The sequence below is a fragment of the Melanerpes formicivorus genome, unplaced genomic scaffold, assembly GCF_026170545.1.
Source record: "Melanerpes formicivorus ecotype bairdi unplaced genomic scaffold, bMelFor1.0.p_v2 SCAF_5, whole genome shotgun sequence".
Taxonomy (NCBI): Eukaryota; Metazoa; Chordata; class Aves; order Piciformes; family Picidae; genus Melanerpes; species Melanerpes formicivorus.
The window spans coordinates 4,860,071-4,887,310 of record NW_027142357.1 but is presented as its reverse complement, the minus strand read 5'-3'; the positions used below and the strand labels follow the sequence as shown (position 1 = coordinate 4,887,310).

Genomic DNA, 27,240 nt, shown 5'->3' with positions numbered 1-27,240 from the left:
CAGCTCAGCTGCAGCTGCTATAGCACACAGGATTAAAGTTGAACTCTATAATATCACTCTCTAATTAATTAGATGAAGAACCAGTGGCCTAGCTGTGTGCTTCCATTAGGTTCTATTAGTATAGTATTAATAATTCAGCACTTTTAAAACGAGAAATAGGTTTATTGGAAATAAAATTATAAACTTGACCAAACTTAGGGTCTAGGCTTTTTTTTTTGTTCTATCCTGGGCCAGTGCGACTGATCTGTGTGTTCCCTAGACAGTATTTTGGAACTTAATTTTTTAGAGAGGACCTTATTCTATGGGAGCCTAGCCATAAAGAGAGCCAAGGTAGTGAGCAGTAACTGGCTGGAAAGCAGCCCTGAGGAGAGAGACTTGGGGGTGCTGGTGGACAAGAAGCTCAACATGAGCTCTCAATGTGCACTTGCAGCCCGCAAAGCCAATCAGATCCTGGGCTGCATCAGGAGAAGTGTGGCCAGCAGGGCAAGGGAGGTGATTCTCCCCCTCAACTCAGCTCTGGTGAGACCCCACCTGGAGTACTGCCTCTAGTTCTGGAGCCCTATTACAAGAGGGATGTGGAGGTGCTGGAAGGTGTCCAGAGAAGGGCCACGAGGATGATCAGAGGGCTGGAGCACCTCTCCTATGAGGACAGACTGAAGGAGTTGGGGCTGTTCAGTCTGCAGAACAGAAGGCTCCGAGGTGACCTAATTGTGGCCTTCCAGTATCTGAAGGGGGCCTACAGGAAGGCTGGGGAAGGACTTCTCAGGATCTCAGGTAGTGATAGGACTAGGGGGAATGGAATGAAGCTGGAGGTGGGGAGATTCAGGCTAGATATGAGGAGGAGGTTCTTTACCATGAGAGTGGTGAAGCCCTGGAATGGGTTGTCCAGGGAGGTGGTTGGGGCCCCACCCCTGGGGGTGTTTAAGAGCAGGCTGGATGAGGCTCTGGCCAGCCTGATGTAGTGTGGGGTGTCCCTGCCCATGGCAGGGGGGTTGGAACTAGATGATCCTTGTGGTCCCTTCCAACCCTGACTGATACTATGATACTATGAAGGTGCTTGATGCTCATAATAATAAAGACTGGGAGTTGACTACCAGTCATCTATGCTTAACTTAGTTATTGCTCAGGCAAAAATTAATCATATGTTTTGACTCTGTGATTGCACTGAGATTAGAACAGACATTTCTTGGAAGAAACTTAAGCAGACCTAAGAGTTGTATTATAGCAATTTTTTAACTAGACCTGTTTGTCCCCTTCCTTAGGTAGCAGAAGTATCCTTATTAAAAATGGACAATGCATACAAGATCCCCAACCTGAGATGCTGGGCTTATGCCTGCAAAACAAACTTGCCATCAAACACAGCATTCAGAGGCTTTGGCTTTCCCCAGTCAGCACTGGTAACAGAAACTTGGATAACAGCAGTTGCAGATAAAACCGGTTTATCACCAGAAAAGGTAACAAAATGAGGGCATCTCTCCTGACATAAAGTCTGTGTAGTTGGCAAGTTAAAACCTTTTAGATTAGCTCAACTGTTTGAACAAGTCTTTTCTAAGTCACACATACATAATTTGTTCTAAAACTCTTATACTTTTAAAATCAATGTCTGGTTGTTGAAAGAATAGCATGCTCTTGTAAACTGAACAAAACTGGTTATTGGTCAAAAAATGTAAGGTAATCATCTTCTTGCCTCTTGGCCCCCCAAATGGTCAGTCTGCCTTTAACAGGGTTGTGTGACAGCTGTTAGTTTTATTATTTCAGGTTAGGGAAATAAATATGTATAAAGAAGAGGAGCAGACACACTTCAAACAGAAGCTTGATCCACAAAACTTAATACGGTGTTGGAATGAATGTCTGGAGAAATCTGCATACTACAGGAGGAAAACGGCTGTCAGTGAATTTAACAAACAAAATTACTGGAAGAAGAAAGGGATTGCCATTGTCCCACTCAAGTTTCCATTTGGACTAGGCACACGTCATCTTTCTCAGGTTAGTTACTTTAAAGAACAAGTGAGCTAAGTTTTTTACCAATAGAAAATTGAGTTGCTCTACCTTAGGATACAAAACAAATGTGTTCTCTCTCAACTTCTGGAAAACTTATCTTCCTCTTAATGGCTGATCCCTTAAGGTTATACTGGCTTCTAACTTCCTTCAAGCCCTTAGTTCCCTCAGTCAAAGCTGTTTGGTTTTCAGGACCCAGGTATTGTGGAGCCTGCCAATCCCTTGTCATGTGATGTGGTATTGGTATAGATGAGCTGAACACTTGCATGAAAAGTTTCTGAGGACTGCTTCCAGTTTTAGAGTGCTGCTTGCAACTGAGTCCAGGAGGAAAATCCCATTCAGAACCTTACTGTTGAAAAACCTGTGTCCAAGGGCTTTCTAACATCAACAACCAAGAGAAAAATTAAACTGCAGGATTTGCCTGTGTAGCCACTAGTGAGGTAGATCCTTCTTTTGGAATCATTGGGATGTTGTCGCCACTTGTAGATTTATTTCAGGATCTAGCAACAGCAAAAGCAGGCCTCCAAGAATTTGTATCTTTTTCTTTCAAACTTCATTATGGAGGAAGAGCAGGGACTAGCGTTCCAAATTTTACCTTTTAGTCAAAAGCATTAAACAGATAAATGGAAATACATCAATTCATCACCATGCATAACACATTTCTCACTAGTCTAATCTTGATTTTGATTTTCTTTTTTTAGGCTGCTGCTCTGGTCCATATTTATACTGATGGGTCTGTGCTTCTAACACATGGTGGAATTGAAATGGGGCAGGGTATTCACACAAAAATGATCCAGGTAACATAATCTAAACAATATTACCTTGTGCTTTATCTGTCATGTGGATGAACAGTGTGTAGGTTTTCTTCTTTGCTAGTTAGAGTGCCAGTAGGACAGTTTCTTTATCACCATAGCCACTGGTTCTTTGCACTGATTAAGTTAGAAAACAAAGGTAAAGTCACTCAAAGTTGTAGAGAGAGAAGGGCAAAAAAACCCCAAACCCAAATTATTTTTTATTCTTCCAGTAGTATGTAAAGAGGTTTAAAAACTTCTAATAAGATTTTGGGGGGCTGATCCCACAAAATTCATGGTAAAAAAGGACAGGGTTCAGATTAATATATAATTCAGATTATATTAATGTGATTATATTTGTTTAATGGATAATTAAAAGGCAGATCTGCAAACATATTTATCAAATCAATGAAAGCTTGGGAAATGTTGGACTTGAATCTCAGTCTAGAGCTTGAGTACACCTAAAACATGGCACTTCTTTTCTGTTTCTTTGTACTGACAAACTGAGAAGAGGGATTTCAGTTGAAGAGAAATAGAGAAAGCTGTTTGTTCTTCCTGGAACAGGTTGCTAGCCGGGAATTGAAGATCCCCATGTCATGTATTCATTTCTGTGAAACGAGCACAACAACTGTTCCCAATGCCTGTGCCTCAGTAGGCTCTGCAGGAACAGATGTCAATGGCATGGCTGTGAAGGTAAAAAGTAGTAATTAGTGTAACAAAACATAGAATCATAGAGTGGTGTGGGTTGGAAGGGACCCTAAAGATATTTCCAACCCTCTCCATGGGCAGGGACATCTTCCACTAGACCAGGTTGCTCAAGGCTTCATCCAGCCTGGCCTTGAATACCTCTAGCAAGGGGGCATCCACAACCTCCCCAGACAACCTGTTCCAGTGTCTCCCCACCCTCACTGTAAAGAGGTTCTTCCTAATCTCCAGTCTAAATCTCCTTTCCTCAAGCTTCAATCTATTACCTCTTGTCCTGTCACTACAGGCCCTTGGAAAAAGTCCCTCCCCATCTGTACCATAGGCTCCCTTCAGGTACTGGGAAGGCTGCTTTAAGGTCTCCCTGGAGCCTTCTTTTCTCCAGGCTGAACAGCCCTGACTCTACCAACCTGTCCCCACAGGGGAGGTGCTCCAGTCCTGTGACCATCTTCACAGCCTCTGGACTCACTCCAACAGTGTAATGTCCTTGTGTTGGGTCCCCCAGAACTGGATACAGTACTCCAGATGGGGTACAGCAGAGCAGAGTGGCAGAATCCTCTCCCTGTCCTGGTGCTCACATTGCTTTTGACGCAGCACAGCACACAGCTGCCTTCTGAGCTGCCAGCAACCATTGCTGGCTCATATTGAGTTTTTCAGCAACTGACAGCCCCCAAGTCCTCCTTGAGACTGCTCTTGAGCCACTCTTCCCCCAGTCTGTATTTGGGCTTAGCATCCCTCATGGTATTTATTGCCTGTTAAACTTAAGGCATTAGTGATCCCACAGAAATCAAACTCGAGATTGCCAAGAAACATGACTCGCTGAACAGTTTCTCAGTAATGGTGCTTATGAATTTTCAGAATCCAATCTGTAATTTTCACAGAAGGCTTATGTTTCACAAAATCCTTATTTTGTCTGACAAAGTTGTCCCATACAAATCTTGTGCTCTCTTCCTGGTCTAAATATGATTCATGCAGATTCCAGCCCTTGTAACTTAACACTTTATAAAGTTTGTGTCTATGAAGTTATATCCTGTTACACTTTTCCAAACTAAAATGCCACTAAAGCAAATACTGATTAAGTACTAATTAGAACAAATCTTGAATAGCACCAAATATATCTGTGTTAGTTTTGTGTTATATTCTTCTGACTTCTCACCAGGATGCTTGCCAAACTCTTCTGAAACGCCTGCAGCCAATCATCAACAAGAACCCAAAAGGGACCTGGAATGATTGGGTAAGACATGTGAACCCTACTGAATGTGTTGGTGTGCTTGCAGGAACTGTGCTTTATGTATTGTAGTCTATCAGTCTGCTCAGCCTTAGGATCCTGAAGATAAAAGCTATAGAAACAAGTTATTTCACAGAAAGATTGTAGGTGTTTGGTTTAGATATGTAGGAAACAATCCCCATAGCATATCAAGTTGAAAAGGGTAGGAAGCTATCTGTGAAATCACATTTGGAGGCACAGAAATTTTTAACATACAAAAAATAGCAGCTTGTGCAATAACAGCACCCACCCCAGCTTACCCTCAGAAAAACTGTTGCCAAAAGATTGTCAGAGTATAGGTGTACAGTGTAAGTTTTTCCTGGTGGTGGCTCTTTATTCTTACCAAAGCAATAAAGAAAAGCCTTCTCAACTTCTTCCTTCTTTCTCTGTCCCATATGCAGTATGTTAGAGAACTGCACAAAAGTTAGCAGGAATCCATGTAAATATAAGGAAAAGCTTTTTCACTGTGAGGGTTTACTTCTCTGGAGACATTCCAAACCTGCCTGGATGCGTTCCTGTGTGACCTGTCCTAGGTGGTCTGGCTCTGGCAGAGGGGTTGGACTGGATGATCATTCTGGGTCCCTTCCAACTCCTGACATTCTGTGATTCTGTGGTCCTTACTCTCATTTCTCTAATAGGCAAGTAGTACAGAAGTAATGCTAAAGCTGTTTATAGAAATGACCCCTGTCTGATGCCCCCATGAAAGTGGAATAGAAATGTAGTGGTAAAACCCTAATTTTCTTAACCTAGAAATTTTATCTTATAGCATCAGCTATTTTTATGAATATGGCTAAAAATCTAATCCCATGTATTGAGAGGTTAAATGGAAACCTGTTTTTTATGTCTTTCTGTCCAGTATTGTTTGTCATCTGTGACCTAATGAAAAGGACAATCCCTGCTTTGATGCATGTGGAGATCCAGTACACTAAGATGTTTCTTCTAAAATGATTAAATAACATAATAACTGTGAAGATGTAAATGTCTTCTTGGCAGTAGTAATTCCTAGCAATAGCAAATATTGTTGGAATACACCTGGTAGCTTGATAACTTCAGTATTCAGTATTCCTAAGGTTGGAAGGGACCTCAAAGTTCGAGTCCAACCTGTCACCACAGACCTCACGACTAGAGTAGGGAGGACTCTACTGCCCACTGCAGGCTTGAACTCACTGACAGCTATGTATGCAAAGATAATCACATCATCATAGAATGTTAGGGTTTGTAAGGCAATTACAGATATCATCAAATCCAGCCCCTGCCAATGCAGAGTCATCTAGGGCAGGTCACACAGGAGCACATCTGACTGGTCTTGAAAGTCTCCAGAGAAGGAGACTCCACAACCTCTCTGGGCAGTCTGCCCCAGGGCTCCAGCACCCTCACACTAAAGAAATTCCTGTGTTCCACTTTGTATCCATTGCCCCCTGTCCTATCACAGGACACCATTGAAAAGAGACTGGCCTCTTCACAGCCACCCCTCAGATATTTATAGACATTAATAGGATCCCTTCTCAATCTTATCTCCAGACTAAACAGCCCCACATCTCTCAGCCTTTCCTCATTAGGTGTTCTGGTCCCTTCATCATCCTTGTAGACTCTGTTGGAAACTCTCTAGTAAATCCCTGTCCCTCTTGAGCTGGAGAGCCCAGAACTGGGCAGACTTATCTAATAAGTGCTAAATTAATTTGGGTAATTCAGACACACCCAAAATATCAGCTGAAATGACTGACCTAAGAAAGAATGTTAATCTGTACAGAGAAGTGATTTAACACCTTGCATAGTCAGTGTGTTTAAATTAAGTAAAAACCCAACCCAAAAGATTCTTGGTACGTAAAATGAGTAAATCTAACGTGGGAATCATTGAAAGGGAATAGATTTGGGACCTCATAGTGTCATTTTTGCCACTGGCAGAAGAACACTGCATAGAGTATGTCTCTTGTACCCGCTTTCTGCAAATAGGTCATGCAGGTCTTTCATGTCAGAAATTTATTAACCAGGTCTGTTCAACTGACAGAGAGGGACCCATTTCTGTTGAGCTTAAGCAGAAAATTGAGGGATCCTTTCTGACTGCATCATTATCAGTCCTAAGAACATGCTTTTTATCAATAACTAAGGTTAAATTAAAGACCTGACTGATTTTTCATTGCACAGACTTGAGGCCCAGGAAAGAAAACATAAGAATGTTTCTTCCCCAGCGTCTTTGGGTAAAATGAATAAAGTGTTGCTTGTGTTTTCAAGTTGCATTTCAGATATAATTTTTTTTGGAATAGCAAGTTGCACCAAGGAGGTTTAGGTTGGATATCAGAAGAAACTTCTTCCCGGAAAGTATTCTCAAACACTGGAACAAGCTCCCCAGGGAGGTGGTTGAATCTCCATTCTTGGAGATGTTTCAAAGAGGCAGAGATGTGGTACTGAGGGACCTGGTTTAGCACCAGCCTTGCTAGAGGTAGATAATGGTTTGACTCAATGGTCTGAAAGATCATCTCCATGAAAGGATTCCATGGTTCTCCGATAAAGATTCTGCAAAAACACTGTGTTGACAGGTTTATTCCTTATTTGATTGCCAAACCAATTCAGATGGCTCATCCAAAGGGAGTTTGTTTCTGCAGTATCAGGCACCACATGCAGCTTGCTAGTCTGTCTTTCTTTACAATTTGTTACAGTAAATGTATGTAAATAAATGTAAATAAGTGCCTATATGTAAATTAAGGGAATAGATGTATGCTGTGTTTCTTCCTGATTCTTTCCTTGGTTTACCACAGACAATTGCTATGTTTTGCAGATTAAAGAAGCTTTTGAACAGAGTGTGAGTCTTTCAGCTACTGGCTACTTTAGGTAATGTATTTCTGGTCCTCAGAAACTCTTAGATTAGACCAGGACTGATTTCTGAAAATAACAAATGCCATGAATAGAACATCCTACCCCTACCCCATAGTTTTTTCTAATGGCCCATCTTACATTTTGTGGAATTCTTTGATAAAGCTTAAGTGCTAATCTATGCCTAGCCCTATGTGGAATCTCCAGAAAGTATCAAAATAATATTTCATTCCATCTTCACTCATTCATTTGGCTATTAGGTCTCAGGGCAGACCTAACAGAGGCCTTCCTGTACCTGAAAGAGGCCTACAAGAAGGCTGCAGAGGGACTGTTCCCAAAGGCCTGCAGTGATAGGATGAGGGGCAATGGTTAGAAATTAGGGAATGGCAGGTTTAGATTGGATGTCGGGAACACTGGAACAGGTAGTCCATTGAGGTAGTTGAAGCCCCATTCCTGGACATATTCAAGGTCATGCTTGACAAGACTCAACCTATCTAGTGAAGGATAACCCTGCTGACTGCAGGGGAGTTGGACTAGATGACTTTTGGAGGTCACTTCCAACCTAAAGCATTCTATGATTAGCAAACCAGGAAATGTCAAGAAAGTGACTGCTGCCCTTAACAGTAGATGTGCAAAACGGGATATGGTTTATTTACTGGAGCCTGTATTGCTGCAATTACTGTTGAGCTGCAGAGCATTTACACTTACACCCATAAACATGATCACAGTAAAGTTGCATGACAAGAAGAAGGAGTGGCAACATTAGAACGTCCAGCACACACTCGTAATTAGCAACCAAGTGCACTTGGGTAAAATTAGGTCCGTATAATTCTAGATCTGAACTTTAAGATTCTTTCTCTTTAGAGGAAGGTGAATTTCAAGTGTTTGGTTGAGTTTAAGAGAAAGCTCATCGTCTTTTTTTTTTTTTTTTGTCTTTTTTTAATCCTAAACTAGGGGGAACTTCGTACTCACATGAGAAGTGGGGTCGCTCATTAACTATAGTTTTAGAGTCATTGCTTTGACCTCCTTGCTTCTGGAGCCTCAGAAAATTCCTACCACCTATACTCATACTCTTAGGAATGGATTTATTCACAACAGCTTGCTCTTGTAGACGACAGTAATCTTAAACACAATTCTCACTGCTTTCTCTCAATGCAGTCTTGTGGTCCTTTTTCCTCTAAATTCTTTCACAGAATTTATAAAGGACCAAAATAGGAAAATGTCTTCTGCTGTAAGTCTAGTGGGATTCAAATCAGAGCTTCTCTATTAGTCTGCTGTACCTTATGTCTTCTCTCTCTCTCCCACCTTAGCAATAGCAATTTTTCAGGTATTCAAGCAGTCTGGAGTAAGTTAAAGAGGCACTTTGCAAACCCCTACTTTTTTAAAACACCAAGAAAAGCCCAAACAAAATGTCCCTTCCTGCTCTTAAGGCTGTTCAAATCTGTTTCGTGCTGAGGTAGCCCATCTCCGAAGCATTGAGCAGTCATACTTCACTGTTCACATTTAATGATGTCCAAACCTGTCTGCAGATCCCTGAGCCTCCAAGCCTACATTGATACAGTTTTAAATTCAGTTATATTCTCCACATCCAAGAATCTCAAAGCCAGCTGACATAAATGGGATGAGAGAGATGAATATGTGGGGTTTGTGTGTCCCTTGTTCAGTCCTCTGAATTATATTATAATTATTTCATGGAGTATAATTGTAAATGTGATCAACAGAGACAATTCTCTCCTATGGTCAGAAAACATGCCTTGATCGCATCGCTCGCAGGGTTGGGAGATAGTACATTTCACTGGCTTCCTGTGTCCTTTAAATTTACCCCCATCAATCCTGACTACTATAACCTCCTCAGTCCCACTCCCTTCTAAGTAATGGCACATTTATTTCAATAATTCTGTTTTAACCATTTTGCTCATTCTATAGGCAGTTTCTATAATTTTAACTCTTTCATTTAGCTGTTGAAAATTACTTTCAGAGGTCCTGATCAGTTTTCATAGAACCATAGAATGGTCCAGGCTGGAAGGGACCTCCAAAGGTCATCTAATCCAACCCCCCACAATCAGCAGGGGCATCCTCAACTAGACCAGGCTGCCCAGAGCTCTGTTGAGCCTCACTTTGAATATCTCCAGGGATGGGGCTTCAATTACCTCCCTGGGCAACCTGTTCCAGTGTTCCACCACTGTCACAGTAAAGAACCTGTTCCTAACATCTGGTCTAAATCTGCTCTTCTCCAGTTTGAAGCTGTTGCTCCTTGTCCTATCACCACAGACCTCTGTAAACAGTCTCCCTCCATCCTTCTTGTAGGCCCCCTTCAGGTACTGGAAGGCTCCCATTAGGTCTCCCTGGAGCCTCTTCTTTTCCAGGCTGGACAACCCCAGCTCCCTCATCCTGTCTTCATAGCTATTCCCTCAGAAACCTTGAAGTTGTATCCTGTACTTGATTACCTTGTCTTTATTAGTATATTTATGGGATTATACTGCTTATAGACTCTCTTCAACTGAAACAGCTTGTCTACTAAATATTATATAAATCCCCGATTCATCAAACCTAAACTACTAACGATGGACAGAATGTAATGGAATTTAACCACTGGTGTTCTCATCTGGTATTAAAATTTCACTTAGAGTAGTTTCAGACTTCCATGTGCTCATATGCTTTGTTATGATGTGCTTCTTATGGACTTTATTTCTTCTGTCAGAGGTTACAATGAAAGCATGGATTGGGAGAAAGGGGAAGGACACCCATTCACATATTTTATTTATGGAGCTGCTTGTTCAGAGGTTGAAATTGACTGTTTAACAGGAGATCACAAGGTAATAACTGAGTGTCATGGAAATTTTGTAAATAATATCACTGGGTAATCCAGCAGGCATTTGGATTCTGCAGTAGTATGTCACCTGTCTTGATGTGAGGGTAAATCAACAGTGTGAATACACATTCCACATAGAACAGAATGAAAGCTGTTCAGTGCTAACTAGCTTTTGACACAGCTGTATTAATGGCAAGTTCTTTGTTCATTCCTTTGCTGTTTGCCAGCAAACAAACTACAGCAGAGCTAAATAGTCTATTTCCAGGCTTTTGACCATCTCGACAGCTAAATGTCATAGACTGCTACCCTCTGTCTGTACTTATGTGGAGATTTCCTTGTGCAGTGGGAAAAAGCTGGCAGGCCTGTCTCTGGCTAAACTTACATTGAAGCTGAGATGAGCCCATTTTACTTGTAATGGGGTATTGGAAATTGCTTTGTGTAAATGAAGGGGCCTCTGCATCAGCATGTATTAGTTTACTGAATACCAACTCTAACCCTCACTATGTTCTAATGACTTTACTCTGTGCATCTCATTCAGTAATATACATTTGAATTTTATTGTCAGAACCTCAGAACAGACATTGTTATGGACATTGGATGCAGCATCAATCCAGCTGTGGATATAGGGCAGGTATGTGCCAAGAATCTGAAGTGAAGGACTGTCTCATTAATTCAGAAAACATTATTTTCTTACTAGATAATGTTCTAAGTCATAAATCATATTAGAAGGTACTTTACTTGTAGACTTTCCTCATTTCAGTCAGTGTCACAGCTTTGTAGGTGTCAATGAAGCTTGAATTTTACCCATGATTTCAGTCTGTATGCCCACTATCTGCTGGACTTAAATCCTGTTCATGATCTACAGTCTCCAGATTCTTCTGTTGTTTGACTTGCCTTGCCCACTTGCTAGCAAGGAATACGTTTGTTCATTGCAGCTGGTGCACAGGTCTTATTAATTCTCACAAGATCACCATGAAAGTGTGCACGTCTGCCTGGTATGATGGAAGATCCTGAAGGTCTCTTCCAACCTGGTCTGGTCTGGTCTGGTCTGGTCTATTCTATTCTATTCTATGAGTGTGAAAGCTTTTCCCATCATTGTAGCCCAAATTAGGCAAAAAAGTGTTCTTGTAGCAGCTAGTGATACAAGTAGATTCTTATCTAAGTTTTACCCATTTTACAAAACATGAGAATGTAAATGCTGTTTCTTGTCTTATTTAAAGATTGAAGGTGCCTTTGTTCAAGGCATTGGACTGTACACAATGGAGGAATTAAAGTACTCTCCAGAAGGAGTCCTCTGTACTTGGGGTCCAAATCAGTATAAGATCCCTGCTGTTTGTGATATTCCAGAGCAATTTAGTGTTTCTCTGCTGTCACCGTCCCAAAATCCACATGCCATTTATGCATCCAAGGTAAGCAAAGGGCCTAATTCTCAAGACCCCAGGACAAATAGGGAAATGGAACTGATGTAAAACATATATAAGTTTTGTATTCATCTTTTTTAGCATTTCAGAGATGTGTCCATAAAACTGTGTCATTTGCAAGGTCAGGAAAGCTGATATCAAAAGACGTAATGCATGATATTGCCCAGGGAGGTTGTAAATGCCCCCTCCCTGGAGGTGTTCAAGGCCAGGTTGCTTAGGGTTTTGTTAACAGACCACACACCGAAGCTGCAAGCTGAGTTTAGAGCTGTACTTTTAAAACATGGTGATAAACTGAAGGGCTGGAATAAAAATACCAAAGATATAGCATGTACACCTCTTATCTGCTCCAAACTACACCTGTTTGACTTGTGCATTTCTTCTTTTTCAGGGGATAGGTGAGGCAGGACTTTTCTTGGGATGCTCTGTGTTCTTCGCTTTGAGAGATGCAATAACTAGTGTGAGAAATGAGAGAGGACTGAAAAAGCCCTTTGCACTGAACAGCCCTCTGACTGCTGAACAGATACGGGCAAGCTGCGCAGATGACTTTACAGAGATGGTAATGAAAAGGAGAAGGGTCTGTTAAGTATCTCTGGGTAGAAGTGTACCTTGAGTACTGTGTCCAGTTCTGGGTCCCTCAATTTAAGAAGAACACTGAGACACTTGAACATGTCCAGAGAAGGGCAACGAGGCTGGGGAGAGGCCTTGAGCACAAGCCCTACGAGGAGAGGCTGAAGGAGCTGGGGTTGTTTAGCCTGGAGAAGAGGAGACTCAGGGGAGACCTTATTGCTGTCTACAACTACCTGAAGGGAGGTTGTAGCCAGGAGGGGGTTGGTCTCTTCTCTCTAGCAACCATCACCAGAACAAGAGGACACAGTCTCAAGCTGCACCAGTGGAAGTTTAGGCTCGAGGTGAGAAGAAAGTTCTTCACAGAGTTGTTAGCCATTGGAATGTGCTGCCTAGGGAGGTGGTGGAGTCACCGTCCCTGGAGGTATTCAAGAGGAGATTGGATGTGGCACTTGGTGCCATGGTCTAGTCATGACGTCTGTGGTGACAGGTTGGACTTGATGATCTTTGAGGTCTTTTCCAACTTTGTTGATTCTATGAGTCTAAGTGCACCCTAGAGTGGTGTAGTGCCTAATAGTGTCTCCAACTGGTTATGCTTTGTGTACAGCAGTATCATCTGGCTCCTTGTGATTGAAATGTCTGGTAACAGGTCTCACTCACACAAGCTATTCCAACAAACACCATTCAGGCATTGTACTGGAATTTCCCTGGCACCCCTTCTTTCTTTTGTATGTCCAATCCTGCAGAGGAATAAACAGCTCCTCTGTTTATGCAATGGATCAGCCTCCAAGCATATTAAGTCTCCTTCCAGGTGCATTCCCCCAGTGACTTGCACTCTGGCACTGTCACCTCATTCTGATCCTCCTTGCTATGCCCATTATTACTGAAAGAAAAAGAATTAACTCAGAGATAACAAAAAGATACAGAAGAAACACAAATGAAGCAAGATACTTCTTATGGTGCTGATCTTTTCTATTCTGTGTTTTCAGCACCTGTTCACTGCAGTTGTGTTCCCACCACTCTTACAGTTCTTTTTCTGTGTAAGTTTTTATTTAGCCTACAACATCTGTGATGCAAGATCCTTGTCAGCATATAAATCCATACTGCCTCTGTACCTTCTCAAGTTCTGCCATGGAAATGGTTGAGCTCTTATTCACAGATTACTCCCATAGTATTTCAGTGGTTGTGGTGGGACATCATTGGCCCCCTGATCTGGGGCTTAGTGGTTTGTGGACTTAGTCTTATTGCAGGAGCTTGCAGGAGGTGAGGTCATTCAGTGCAGAGACCATGTCTCTCCATTCCTATTTGACCTTCCTTCCAGCCATCTTCTGTAGGTATCACCTGTGGAATACCTTGCTGAGTGACTTGGAGGGACCTGATATTTTGGGAGCTTGCCAGTCATATAATACAAGTCTCTCTTTTCATTTCTTGTTTGTTCTCTTAGGTGACAAACATTGAGTCTGCTTCCTGTGCAGCTTTGGCCATGTGTGTGAATGGCAAATGAGAGCTCACAAAGCCTGAATGGAATGGAAAGGAAAACTGATTTACTGCTGCAAGTCACACTGATCAATACACAGTTAAATATATTTTCTAATTTTCAGAATAGAATCAGCTACCAACAATATGCACATTACATCTCCTTCCTCATCTTCATTCTCCATCCAGTATATTCATTACAGTACTTTGCTTCAATTACTGCATTTGAAGCATATATATTGAACAAGAAAGATCTGCTGAACAGCTCAGCTTAAATGCTGCAGAAGAAAGTTAGGAGGAAGTATACAGGTATGTTAGATAACTTACTGCCACTTGTTACTCCTAACCTTATATGCTAAATTTACTTTATTTTAATGGCTTCAGATAACTTCTTATTTAGACTTGAGTCTTCCAGTGGAGTGTGAGTGCAGAGATCTTTGTCCACTGAAAAAAAGAACCTTTTTCTTGGATTGAGTTCCTTTTTTGATCAGAAGGGATGCTCTGATCTGTAGCAAAGCTGCTTTGGATTCTTTTAGCAGAGACATCTTTGTGTTAAAAACATGCATGAAACAACTTTTCTTAGGCTATGCCAGGCAAATAGAAATGACTGACCTACATATGTAGGAGATTTTTACCCCAAAGTTGGATGAGTTACTCACTTGTAATTTACACCAGAAGCTTTATTTTTTTTCCTCACAAAATGGGAAAAATTACATGGAGTTCAGTGCTTTGAGTAGGAGACTGGATGAACTCTCTAAAAAGCAGTACCCAGTCCTGTGCTCACAACTATACTGAGCCATGAAAGTACAGCCAAGAGCTTTCTGCCACTCTTGGCCTCTGCTGTGCTAAAGAAGATAGAAAAAGTGCAATGAGATCAAAAGATGATCTGCAAAGATCAGTCATCTGATGCTGCTTAGAATGCAGTAGGATTAGACCAAACCCAAGCAGCAGCAGCTGAAGAAAACATATATAAATATAATTAAAATATATAAATTAAAATATATAAATTAAAAACATATATAATAAAAAACATAATAAAAATATATAATATATAAAGCAGTGCTGAATTAAATGGCAGCAGAAATTCTGCTATTAGTAGATTTGAAATATGCTCAAAAAGCATGACATGGTCCAGTGGTGGCCTTGGCAGTGCTGGATTGATAGTTGGACTTGATGATCTTGGAGATCTTTTCAAACCTTAATGATTCCATGATTTCCATCCTAAGATGAGACCAAGAAATTAAATAGAATATATAAAAGTTAATATATTAGGAATGCACCAGTCACAATATTAAGATTTCAGCATCAGAATTCACAACACAAACACTTCACTTTTCTCATGAGTCTACAGAAGTTTCCCGAAGTAGCACCTGAAAAAGCACAGCAGGCTCTTTGATAAGAATTAGGGAAGCAGGTAGTTTGTACACTCAGTATGTGGTTTCATTGAACCTCTGCATCAATTATTCCTGGCTGAGCATGCTGATTGCTCTTACAGTTACTCCTAGGTCATATTGCTCTGAAGATGTGAAGACTGTCATTTGTAATGAAAATAAATGGCTCTGATTTGTTTGACATGGCACCTTGCAGGCTTTTGTCATTTCACAGGTTCACAGACTGCATCAGGTTGGAAGGGACCCTCAAAGATTACCTTGTCCAACCCTCCTGCAGTCAGCAGGGTCACATCCAACTAGATCAGGCTGTCCAGGGCCGCATGGAGTGCTCTTGAATGTCTCCAAGGACAGGGCCTCAACCACATCCCTGGGTAGCCTGTTCAAGTATTTCACCACTCTCATTGTAAGTAACTTCCTCGTGATATCCAACCTCAATCTGCCCTGATCCAGTTTCAAACCATTGCTCCTCATCCTATCACCAAAAGCCCTTCTCAACAGTCCCTCTCCAGCCTTCCTGAATGTCTCCTTCAGATACTGAAATGCAGCTCTAAGGTCTTCCCTGAGCCTTTTTTTCTCCAGGCTGAACAGCCCCAATTCTTTCATCCTATCTTCATAGCAGAGGTGCTCCAACCCCCTGATCATCTTCATGGTCCTCCTCTGGATGTGCTTCAGCAAATCTGTCTCTCTTGTGTTGGGGGTTCCAGAGCTGGATGCAGCACTCCAGGTGAGGTCTTGCCAGAGTAGAGCAAAGCGTGCTATACATAGTACTGCAAAAGCCTAGAGGATGGGAGAGGCTGGTCACCTTCCCCTCCTCTCCAGGCTGTTCTGGCAGCCAGCAGGGATTTGCCATACTTACCCACATTCTTATTTAATGCTCCCTTTGCAGGAGACACCAGGACATTGAGACAGGGCTACAAGCAGATGCACCAGGTATCAGGCACACTGGGAAGGAATACAAATACCAGCTAATTAAATCTGTTGTTAAATTGTTTCTTGCTGGGGCTGAGTCATTTGAAAGCCTTTCATTAAGAGAATGTTTCATTTCTGAGGGCAGGTTACCATGTTCACTCCAGAGCTTCTCACACTTCTCAATTCTTTTATTTTGAAAGAGAGCAGGGAAAGGATTGAAATAGTAGTAGAATGAAACCCCAAGTGCTGAAATCTGAACTCTCCCTTAGAAAGAGCAGTGTTCAGGGGAAAATCCATGATTTAGCTGTCCCCGTGAGCTCCTAGGAGGAACAGCAGTGCAGGAAGCATAGCGGTCTATAGCCACGGAACACTTGTCCGCAAGAGGGCGCAGATATACACTGCGCGGCCTGTGGGCACCCACTGCAGAGTGCGGGCTGCCCACCCCTCCAGCCCAGCCTCCCTGCTCTCCAAGCTATGCAGTGACTCGTAAATCAAACAAACTGCCTGATTTTTGCTTTCAAGGGATTGATTTCCCTTTTAGGGAAACACACAAGCAGGAAAGCAGCAGAATGGTCAGTTTTCTAAAAAGCAAAACAAAGAATATTATGAAAGGTCTTGTGCTGCTCTGTACTCATTGCCCATCATCCTTTTGTCTCTGCGTGTCATAAGCCTCAGCTTGCTTTAGTGGTTTTCCTCTGAGGGCTAGTTTCTCAGGCAGTTTCCTTAAATCCAATAAAAGCCTGTCCAGTTAGATGTTGGATGGATTAAACAGATGGAATCTGTTCAGCAAAGAGACCTCTAGATCTTGTTAGCTGTTTCCAGCCTTGGTTCTGAAGTGCCTGACTTCTTCCTTCCCTCTGATGCCTGCATACCCACACCAACTATCTGGTTGAAGATGGGCTCATTCTGCTTCTTAGAATTTGTCTGTGCTATCTTCCAAAGCTCAGCCTAAACTTTCTCATCAGTCTTGACAGCTATGAAGGTTTCTGGTTTGCATGTCTAGCCTGTCGTCTCCTTTAACTGTCATATAATACTGGCTCATCCAGGACTAACCAGACCCGTGGGAGAAGCAACCTCAGTGATTAGTTGAGCACCTTCAAGAGGTGCATTAGCATATGACCCTTGAGGATCACTTCCAACCCAATTCAATTTGTGAATCTGTGACTCTAGAACAACTCGTGAAGTCAGCCTCTGCCAATGTCCATACCATTTAAAGGCATTTAACCATCTGCTCTATAACCTTAATGCTTTCCCTTGAGATTTCCAGCTCTGTGTACTATGGGTTGTTGTACACTAATTACAGGTCAAACTCTGCAGTCCTTAACTAGCCACAAATTAACTACAAGAGGTGCCAGACAACTCAATGTCCTGACTACACAATGCTGAGATGAGGTGCCTGACAGGCAGGCCAGTAGATCAGCCTAAGGGAGAAATGGACATGTCATTCATTTGGGGTAGTTAACCACAAAGCACTTACTCACTTTGCTCATTTAATTGTGATTGGTTTGAAGGGACATAACTTGATGTGGTAAGGAAAACTTCTTATTTGCCACCTTTTGTCTTGACCCTTGTCACCACTCAATTCCAGCTTCATTTGTACTACCCAAGAGGCACTTGCTGTGGATTTTGAAACCCCTGCCTTGATTAAAGCCTCACCTGAAGCCCTCCTTCCTCCCGTCCAACAGGCAGTCATGATAAAACATGGGCTTACTGTGCCTAGAGACAGAGAGAGCAGGAACACAAATGTAGTGAGCAACTCTGTAGGTAACAGCAATTGTGGTAGGCATTTCACCCTCTAGCTATGAAAAGAGCTTTGCTGATGCTTGAGCATCAAGGAGAGCAGAGAGCTGTTCCCTGATCTCATATGTGGAGCACCAGTTCCTACCCACACCTTTCTAACTAGCTGCCCAGTGCTGTGAAGGTATCTCAGCAGGCTTGCTGGGCGCTCTCCCTGGCCTCAAGGAGGGGCAGGAAGAGGAATCTTAGACACTTCTCTTGGCCTGGCAGCCTGTCAGCACTACACAGCCATTCCCTTTGGCTCCTGAGGACATTTGGAGGATCTCCTTTGTAAGCAGAGGAATCAGCCACTTGGAAGGCTAAGCCAAGTGTCTGCAGCAAGGGCCAAGGAAGTAAAAGCTTCCCAGACTTCTAAAGAGAGGTGGTGGGAAGGAGCCATCTGAGTGAAGACACAGGGAGATGAACACCTCCATCCATGAGAAGGGTGTGGTGAGCTCCTGAGGTGAGTGACCCATTTGCTCCTGGTTTTCCCAGCATGCCTCCCCCAGCTCACCCACCATTCCAGCCCTGCTAAAGGAAAGCTTGCTTCCCTACACAGCTGGGATGCTGTAGCTTTGGCAAGCCAGGCATGACTTTCCATTAGGATGGAGACATACTTGTCACTGTCCTTCCTTCTTCTTTATATGGAAAACTTCTCAATGGCAGAGCTGTCAGGACAGTCCCCCTGCTCCTCAAGCAGCCAGCTTGCCAAAGCCTGCTTTGCCCCTTTTATCTCACACTTCACTCTAGTTTAATGCCTTCAGTTTTGAGTTTCTTGGTAGGAGCAGCCTGGAAATGCCATCTGCAAAACCATGTTTGCAGGCCAGCCCATTACCCTTTTCTGTCCTTCATCTCCTGTGGCTCCTACTGAGGCACTCACAAGCTGCTCGAAGAGGTGGTGGTATGGCCTGTTGCTACAAGCTTACAAGCCCATTTTATGTTCCTCACATAGAGATGATTCTGGCACTCAAGGCGTGCCACCCTCATGTTTCTCTTTGGTGTCTCAACAACCAGGGCTTTCTTCTGTCTCCATGGCATTGCTCAAGCCCTTCAGCCCTTGCTCCTGCAGCATCTAACTGCATAAGGCTTTCTGGGGTCAGAGGAGGACTTCCTGAGTCTGAAACTGGCCACTTCAGCCAAGCTTGCTGGAAAAAACTTCCCAAAGCAACAAGCTGCCTTGTACAGCTGGAGAGTTAGCAGTGATGAAAGACTCCATAACACTATACTTTTACTATTGCAATATGGTTCAGAGATGCTTCTTGGGTTTTTTTTTTTCCACTGTGGTGTCACCAGCACCTCTCCTGGTTGTGTTGTTATAGGGAGCTTCAAACAGGTTTTCCATAAATTAGGATTTTACCTCTTTGGGAACGTTTGCAAGATGAACACTTGTTTCTCTTTTAGAAGATACACTGAACATCAGCCAAGCCCCTGTAGATACCTCCACACACATCTTTCTATCTGTCAAAGTGTGTGAGAACAGCATCTTCCAGAAGTGCTCTGGTAGTAAGTGGGGAAGGGACACCCGGTCTAAGCATGGAATCATAGGCTGGAAAAGACCTTTCAGGTCATCAAGTCCAAACATTAACCCAATACTACCAAGTCCACTGCTAAACCATGTCCCTCAGCACCACATCTACACATCTTTTCAGTACCTCCAGGGGTGATGATTCAACCAGTTCCCTGGAGAGCCTGTTCCCAGGTAAAAATGCCCACTTTTGATTCAGTTCTGTTTAGCAAGTTCCCAGGCTTCTGTGAAAAGTCCAGCTCAGACTTCTGCTGAAGTCACTGTGGTTATGACTCAAGAGGCTGAACAGAAGTGCCAGCAAATTGTGTGTATCCAGCAAAATGTCTTTCTGCTTCTGGCCTGCTGATGGCTAAGCAGGAAGGATGTTTTTAAGTAACAGCAGCTTCTGAACAGGAACTTCTGGAAATGGCCATGGTGGCCACATGCTACCTGTACAACCACAGCTTGGTGCACCAGGATCTCAAGCATGAGAATGTGCTCACCACAGATGGGTGCTGAACCACACATAGTAACCTTGATTTTAGCAAGGAGGAAAACAGCTACCTGGACCTGAGCACCATTTTCTGTGGGTCATCAGCCTATGCTTCCCCAGAGGTGCCAATGTGCAAGTACAACATGTGGAACCTGGGAGTGATGCTCTTTATGACGATGACCATCTGCAAGCACTCTGATGATACCACAACCACAGCATGTCCCAGCAGAAGAAGAAAGAGGTGCTGTACCCAGAGGCCTTACCAAGTCCTTGTCACTCAACTGCTCTGATCCAGTCTGACCTCCTGCCCTGGTGTGGAGCAAGTATCCAAGAACAGATGGCTGAAATGGGACATCTAAATGAGGAAGCCCTCTCCAGGGATCCCCAGAGACCAGTAACAGGTTAGTACAATAGAATAGCACGAATGGAATAGCATTTCTGTGGTTTATGGATCATTTTGAGACCTAGGGTGCTTATATGTGGAGCAGATTGAACTTCAAGCACTGGCAAGACCATGTGCTCTCAGAAGGTAGTCAGATCCCTCCACAAAGGACACATGGGCCTGCTGTGGCTTGGGTTTCAAGACACAATGACCATACTGAGCTAGTGTGTCTGCCTACACTAGGAGTGGCTGCCTGACCACAGCGGGGACCTGCTGTGTTCCATTTTGTATCCGTTGCCTCTTGTTCTATCACAGGACACTACTGAAATTAGACCAGGACCACCTTCTTGACAGCCACCCTTCAGATATTCATAAACATTAATAAGATCTCCTCTCAGTCTTCTCCAGACTAAACCACAGGTCTCTCAGCCTTTCCTCATCAGACAGATGTTCCAGTCCCTTAATTATCCTCATAGCCTCCACTGGACACTCTGTAGTATATCCCTGTTCCTCTTGCACTGGGGAGCCCAGAATTGGACACAACACAACAGGTTCAGCCTCACCAGGGCAGAGCAGAGTGGGAGGAGAACTTCCATTGATCTGCTGGCCATAGCCTTCTTAATGCACCCCAGGCTACCATTGGCTTTCTTGGCCACAAGGGCACATTGCTGTCCCATGGATAACTTATTGTCCACCAGGACTCGAAGGTCCTTCTTGTATAGAAATATATCAAGTAGAAAAAGAAGAATATGTTACTAGAATGAGTGGGTGTGTATGTGCATGCCTGGTTTAGGGCTTCCATCACAGGCCTCCCATTAAGAAGCTGATGAACATGCAAATGAGAGCCAAGGGTTGTCATTATATTTCAGAAATTAATATGTGGTTTGGGTATTTTGCTTGTAATTAATGAGGATGTTGTCTGGTTTGTTGAGGATATTGTCTAGTTCCTTGGTGTCTTCTGGGTGAGGTTGGTGGTTTGCTCTGCCTGCAGGACATAGCAGCTGGTGCAAAGCTCACCTCTCATTTTTGCCAATTCCCTTTTGCCTCCACCTGTCAAGCACAACCTTGTACTTGTGGTGGAACCCCAACATCTTAACCAGTCTTCATGCTGCGAATGCCAACATCCAAGTTAAAGTTAGAGTTCAGTCAGGTGCAGTAAGTGCTCCAGCTGTGTTTATAAGAAAGATTTCAATGAAAATGGTGTGTCTTGGCACCTTCCAATTAGCTACTGATCAGCACTGAGAAGATCCCCTCTCAGTCTCCTCCAGGCTGAACAGCCCCAGGTCTCTCAGCCTTTCATCCTCAGTCTTCTCAGCATCTTCCTAGCCCTTGCCATTTTATTTTTCTTCTTTATATGTTATGCTTAATATAATCAAATGGCTCAAAACAGGAAAATGTTTGCCCCCTTTCTCTCTGTTGGAAGAGACAAGTGTAGACAGCTGCAGTGATGGACTATGAAAAGAGGAGATCTTAAACTGAAGAAGGTCATGAGTATGGGGCTGGGCTCTTTTCAGTGGTGTCCAGTGATAGCACAAGGGACAGTGTGCACAAGGGACACAGGAGTTTTTACTTGAATTTAAGGAGAAATTTTTTTGCTGTGATGTTGATGGTGTTGGAACCCTAGAGCAGACTGCCCAGAGAGTTTGTGGAGTCTCCTTCTCTGGAGAGATTACAAACTTGCCTGGATCTTGTGATCCTGCGCAGCGTGCTCTGGGTCACCCTACTTTAGCATGGCAGGGTTGGACTGTAAGATCCCCAGAGGTCCCTTCCAACTATACCATGCTGGGATTCTGTGGTTCAGATGCACACAGAAGTGTGGAGAGCCATAACTTGGAGAGGTGTGGGGTATGAAAAGAGAGAGGAGGACAGGAGGCAACTGGATGAAAGGCTGCTAGCAGTCAGGATTGCAGTTGTGGAAAGGTCAATGTGTTGAAACAGGGTGAGGTGTATTTGTTTGCTACATTGCTTGTTGAAAGCTTTGCCCTCCCAATGAGGTCATCCAAGTACATCTCTCTTGAAAGCAGATTTTGCACAGATGGAAAGGGAGCTCTAATGGCAATGTGCAGTGAGTTATTTGCCTTCCTTTCACTTGCCTGAAGTAAGGACCTTTTCAGACTATTTCAGGCAAGATGATGCTCAGTTGGGACAAAGAAGCATCAAGAGGAAAGCTGCACTGAAGGTCTGGAAAACATCTTTAAAATTACCAACACTTCTCAGCTGGAATGTGCTGCCCAGGGAGGTGGTGGAGTTACCGTCCCTGGAGGTGTTCAAAAAGGGATTGGACATGGTACTTGAAGCCATGATTTAGTTAGTCATAAGCTGTTGGGTGACAGGTTGGACTTGATGATCTCTGAGGTCTTTTCCAACCCTATTGACTCTATGAAACTGTCTTGAGAAAATACAAACCACTCTGTTTTGCTAAGTATCCTTTTGAGAGACTCTCAAACTGATTTCAAGACATGGGTCTAAACATCTGGAGGACTTTCCTGTGAACCTGTGGGGCATGACAACAACCCATGAGTGGGCTATGGATGGGGTACTGTCCTCAGAGTGTGTAGTAAGCCACAAGGAGCTAGACAGTGGCATGTCACAGAGCTGAACCTTCTTGCACTTGAAGAATAAGGATTAAATATATTTGTAGTGTATCCTGCACAAATACCAGCCTCCCCTATTTAAAATTCTTTATTAGTGCTGGTATAAGCCAGGACCCTTCATTTGCAGCAGGTTACAAACAGCCTGTGGAGGACGGAGTCACGTTGCAGAGTGGGGAAGCCAACTGTGATATTGATAATGTAGGGTTTTTATGCCTGTTTATGCCTCCCATGGGTGCTCATCCCAAGTTTAAGGGCTCTTCCATAAATGCAGTGTGATTCATAGCTTGAGAGCAGACCTCCTCTGCCAGGAGTCAGGGAAGGGGCACTTTCATCACCTCCAGGAGGGTTATAAAGCATTCCTACCTTCCTGGGGAGGAAACAAGTCTGAGGAAGAGGCAGGCTTAGCCCATGCTGAGACCTCAGGAGTCCCCCATGTTCATCACGTGTATTAGGGAGCAGGCAAAATAAAGGACAGTGCTGCTGCATGTTGCACGTCTCCAGCTTGCCTTGGCCACACTGGCTCCATGGCAGAACCCCAGACCTGCCTGATGGAACATCTGTGAGGACATGAGGAAAAGTTTCTTTGCTGTGAGGGTTCTGGAACCCTGGAAGAGGGTGCCCAGAGAGATTGCAAAGTCTCCTCTGGAGACTTCCAAGACCAGTCTGGATGTGTTCCTGTGCAACCTGCTCTAGATGATCCTGCTCTGGCAGGGAGGTTGGACTCAGTGATTACCCTTCCAACTCCTACCATTCTATGATTCTCCCTTGTCATCCAGGGCAAACTGTGATTGATGAATAAATCTGTAGGAAAGCAATTTTGCCTTTGGTGCACTCTACAGCCAATTCTCTTCAAGTAGTGAGAGCTAGGTGCACTTACCAGTGATGGATCCAGGGAACTGCTGCAGGAAGGACCCATGGGAGAGTTGGACCTATGAGAAAACATCAAATAGATGCGTATCTTCCCATAAACAGGGGGAGAAATTGCAAGTGCTCACAAACAACAAGGTTTTAAACCACTGTGCCAAAGGAGAAGGCAGCAGCTGCTGCTGAAGGAAGCATTGATCATGAAGACTGGCAGCCCAGGCCCAGGCAAGGACAGACCTCCCACATCCAAGAAGGGAGGATGAGGAGTTACATGCTCAAGGAAGCAGGCAATACAAGGGGAGGCAGAGCTCCCAGTCTCTGTCTGTGTCCTCTCCTAGGTAAGCAGGACTGTTGCTCATGTACATCTTGAGCTGCTTGTGCAACATTTTGACTCAGCAGCATGGTTAATTACGAAGACGCAAGTGAGAGACATCACTCATGGTAGAAAACCATCCAGGACATTGCCTGGAGGGAATTCAGGGTGGTGACTGTAGCCATTCCTTTTGTCTTCATGGCAGAAGCAGCAGCATCACTTTTCTTTCTTTTGTTAAGGCTATTTCAGGCAGCGGCTGGCAGGAAGATACTCATAGAGACAACTGTGCTGGTGGTTTTGGGACAGAGTAGTCTGTCAGCAGATTAAATCTCTTCCAAATGCTATTTTCAAAACGTCATGTGGGATCTAGACTTCAGACCAACAGCTCAGCACAAACTTAATTTCATGATGAAACTGCAGCCTCTACAGATCTCCTAAAGCATTTGTGCTCTTCATCCCACCCTGCTCCATACCTTCGGTTTTACTCTACCCCTGAATTTGCTGCGTGCCTCATTTTCACGTGGGCACAGAACAGCTGCTCCTCAGATGCTTAGCTAGCAAAACTCCAGTCAGGGAGGACACAAAAATCACAGAATGCCAGCATGATTGGGGAGGATCCCAAAGGACCCTGGAGATCATCCAGTCCAACCCCCCCGTTAAAGCAGATTTCTCACAGCAGGTTGCCCAGGATTTCAATGTCCAGGTGGGTTTGGAACCTATCCAGAGAAGGACACTCCACAACCTCTCTGGCAGCCGGCTCCAGCATCCTCACAGCAGATTTTCCTCATGTTGAGGTGGAACTTGCTGTGTTCCAATTTGTGCCCATTGTCCCTGTCCTATCACCAGGCTCCGCTGAAAAGAATCTTGTCCCATCTTCTTGTAGTGGAGCCTCATACTTGTAGTGTAGCTTTCTTTGGAAGGAAAAAAAGAATCATAATCTTGGATTTCTATAATTTGCTCCTGGCTAGTGAAGGACACATGACCTCACTCTGAACACGCCAGACATTTCCATAGCTTGTCATTACCCATCATCTCTGCCACCAGATCTGCAATTCGTTATTGCAGCACAAGCAGACTGCAGCACATCATCTCTCACCACCAAAAAACCCACTTCCACTCAATAAACTATGAAGTTCTCAAAAGGGACCTGACCTCACTGAGCACTGTGGTTGAAGACCATGGTTGCCCGCTGGGTGCCCATTCACTGAGGAAGGAAGGTTGTGACTGCAGCTGAATGTGAGCAGGCAACATTGGAATGAAATCAGTGGTCGGTAGATGACTGTTAAGGATGTTCTCCTGTGAGCTCACATTCCCCATGGAAAAGGTTCTGCAAACTCACACCAACCAGTGACACCAGGGACCAAAGTCTGAGGTTCCGGAAGTGAGGGGATTTTGGTTTTCACATTGGTGGCCAGTGGCCAGCCGAGCTGCTGCTGGGGCTGGAGAGGGTGGGACCATGGTTGCTTAGAGCTGGAAGGAGAAAGGGTCATAAGAAAAAAAAGCCCAGAGACCCATGGTTGAAAGTTGAAGAGCACATGCATGACAAAAGTGCACGTTGTGGCCAAAGAAAGTTCAAGTTTCCCAGCCCATTGGATTGTGGGAACTTTGCTTTTTCAGGGAATAACTCTGCTATTTTTAGCATTTTTATTATTCAATTTGTCACAGGCTGTCTCAGGAGACCATCAACAATCAGTTTCAAGCATCATCTGACCACAAACACTTCTCCACATGTGATTTGGAACATCTGGAGCAAGGGAGCCGGCTTTCAAAGCATGCCAGGACTGCGCTTCCTCCCCACATTTCTTCTCCTGCCTTCCATCTTTACATCCATTGCCAGACTCTGCATAGAAAATGGGCTGGAGGAGCCAGGCTTGGAGGACCTGACAATACATCCTGGCTCTGTATTTGCTGGGCCTGCTTTGAAAAGGAGCTGGGGACTGCTGGTGGTGCATTCCCTGCGTTGCTGAGCTGCTGTGAGTTCTATGCCATGTTCACGAAGGATGGGAGAAGGGATTCTTGGCCTGGAGCTGGGCCAGCCTGAGGCCTGGTGCCAATGTGTGCACACTGCCTGCTGCATGCACAGAGCCGGCAAGGAGGCATGTGTGGTGCCCCTCTGTGAGTAATCTGTGCAGTGTTCCACCACCCTCATGGTACAGAACTTGTTCCTAACATCCAACCTAAACCTGCTCTTCTCTAATTTCAAATCCATTGGCCCTCGTCCTATCACTGCAGGCCTTTGGGAACAGTCCCTCTGCAGCCTTCTTGCAAGCACCCTTCAGGTCTCCCTGAAGCCGCCTCTTCTCCAGGCTGAACAACCCCCAACTCTCTCAGCCTGTCTTCACAGGAGAGGTGCTTCAGCCCCCTGATCATCTTTATGACCCTCTTCTGGACCTGCTCCAGAAGAGCCTTCTGGTCCGTGTCCTTCCTGTGTTGAGGGCTTCAGTACTGGGCACAGTGCTCCAAGTAGAGTCTCAGCAGAGTGGAGAGGCAGAATCATCTCTCTTGATCTGCTGGCCATGCTGCTTTTGATGCAGGATGTCACTGGCCTCCATGTGCACACTGTTGGCTCATGACATTATTCTGCAACACGCTAATTTCACGGCCCAAATATCCAGGTATACTTAAACTCTCCCATTTCCTACTTGCAAGCTCCTACAGGATGACACCAGACTTTAAATGTTTATTTTCCTTACTTTAGTATTTGCTGTAGCAATATGCTCCTTGTGCTTCCTACTGTGAGGTTTTCAAGACGGTGAACAGTTTTACAAATCCTCCAATCCTTACTGAGCAGGAATTCTAGTACAGGATTTAGAGGTTTGAAATGCTGAGAGATGGGGTTGTTCAGACTGGAGAAGAGCATGTTGCAAGGAAAACTTATTGCAGCCTTTCAGTACTCTAAGGAGGACTGTAAGAAAAATGGAGACAGATGTTTTAGCAGGGCCTGTTGTGACAGTACAAGGGGTGATGGTTTGAAACTAAATGAGGGAGATTCAGACTAGATACAAGAATGCAATTGTTTATGCTGAGGATGGTGAAACACTGGCCCAGGCTGCCTAGAGAGGTGGTAGACCTGCCAGCCCTGGAAATATTAGGGCCATGAGGATGATCAGAGGGCTGGAGCACCTCCCCTATGAGGACAGACTGAAAGAGCTGTTCAGTCTGGAGAAGAGAA

At 44.0% G+C, this 27,240-nt stretch overlaps 1 protein-coding gene across 3 annotated transcripts in view; it reads left to right on the top strand.

Annotated features, from left to right (window-relative positions):
• AOX1 (aldehyde oxidase 1) overlaps positions 1–27,240 on the top strand; it is a 60,266-nt gene that overhangs the window by 31,986 nt on the left and 1,040 nt on the right. The window contains exons 25-36 of one of the 3 annotated variants that reach the window (XR_010987324.1): positions 1,263–1,454; positions 1,759–1,986; positions 2,700–2,795; positions 3,354–3,482; positions 4,651–4,725; positions 7,535–7,587; positions 10,271–10,385; positions 10,947–11,012; positions 11,602–11,790; positions 12,191–12,358; positions 19,837–20,316; positions 25,734–26,041. Coding sequence is in view for 1 of the 3 variants with exons in the window: in XM_068137929.1 (XP_067994030.1) it covers positions 1,263–1,454; positions 1,759–1,986; positions 2,700–2,795; positions 3,354–3,482; positions 4,651–4,725; positions 7,535–7,587; positions 10,271–10,385; positions 10,947–11,012; positions 11,602–11,790; positions 12,191–12,358; positions 13,811–13,870 (1,371 nt within the window). In the remaining 2 variants the exon portion in view is untranslated. Of the gene's footprint in view, positions 1–1,262; positions 1,455–1,758; positions 1,987–2,699; positions 2,796–3,353; positions 3,483–4,650; positions 4,726–7,534; positions 7,588–10,270; positions 10,386–10,946; positions 11,013–11,601; positions 11,791–12,190; positions 12,359–13,810; positions 15,415–15,447; positions 18,474–19,836; positions 20,317–25,733; positions 26,042–27,240 lie in introns of those variants that run through there. The other 2 variants (XR_010987325.1, XM_068137929.1) reach the window with 2 other exon arrangements.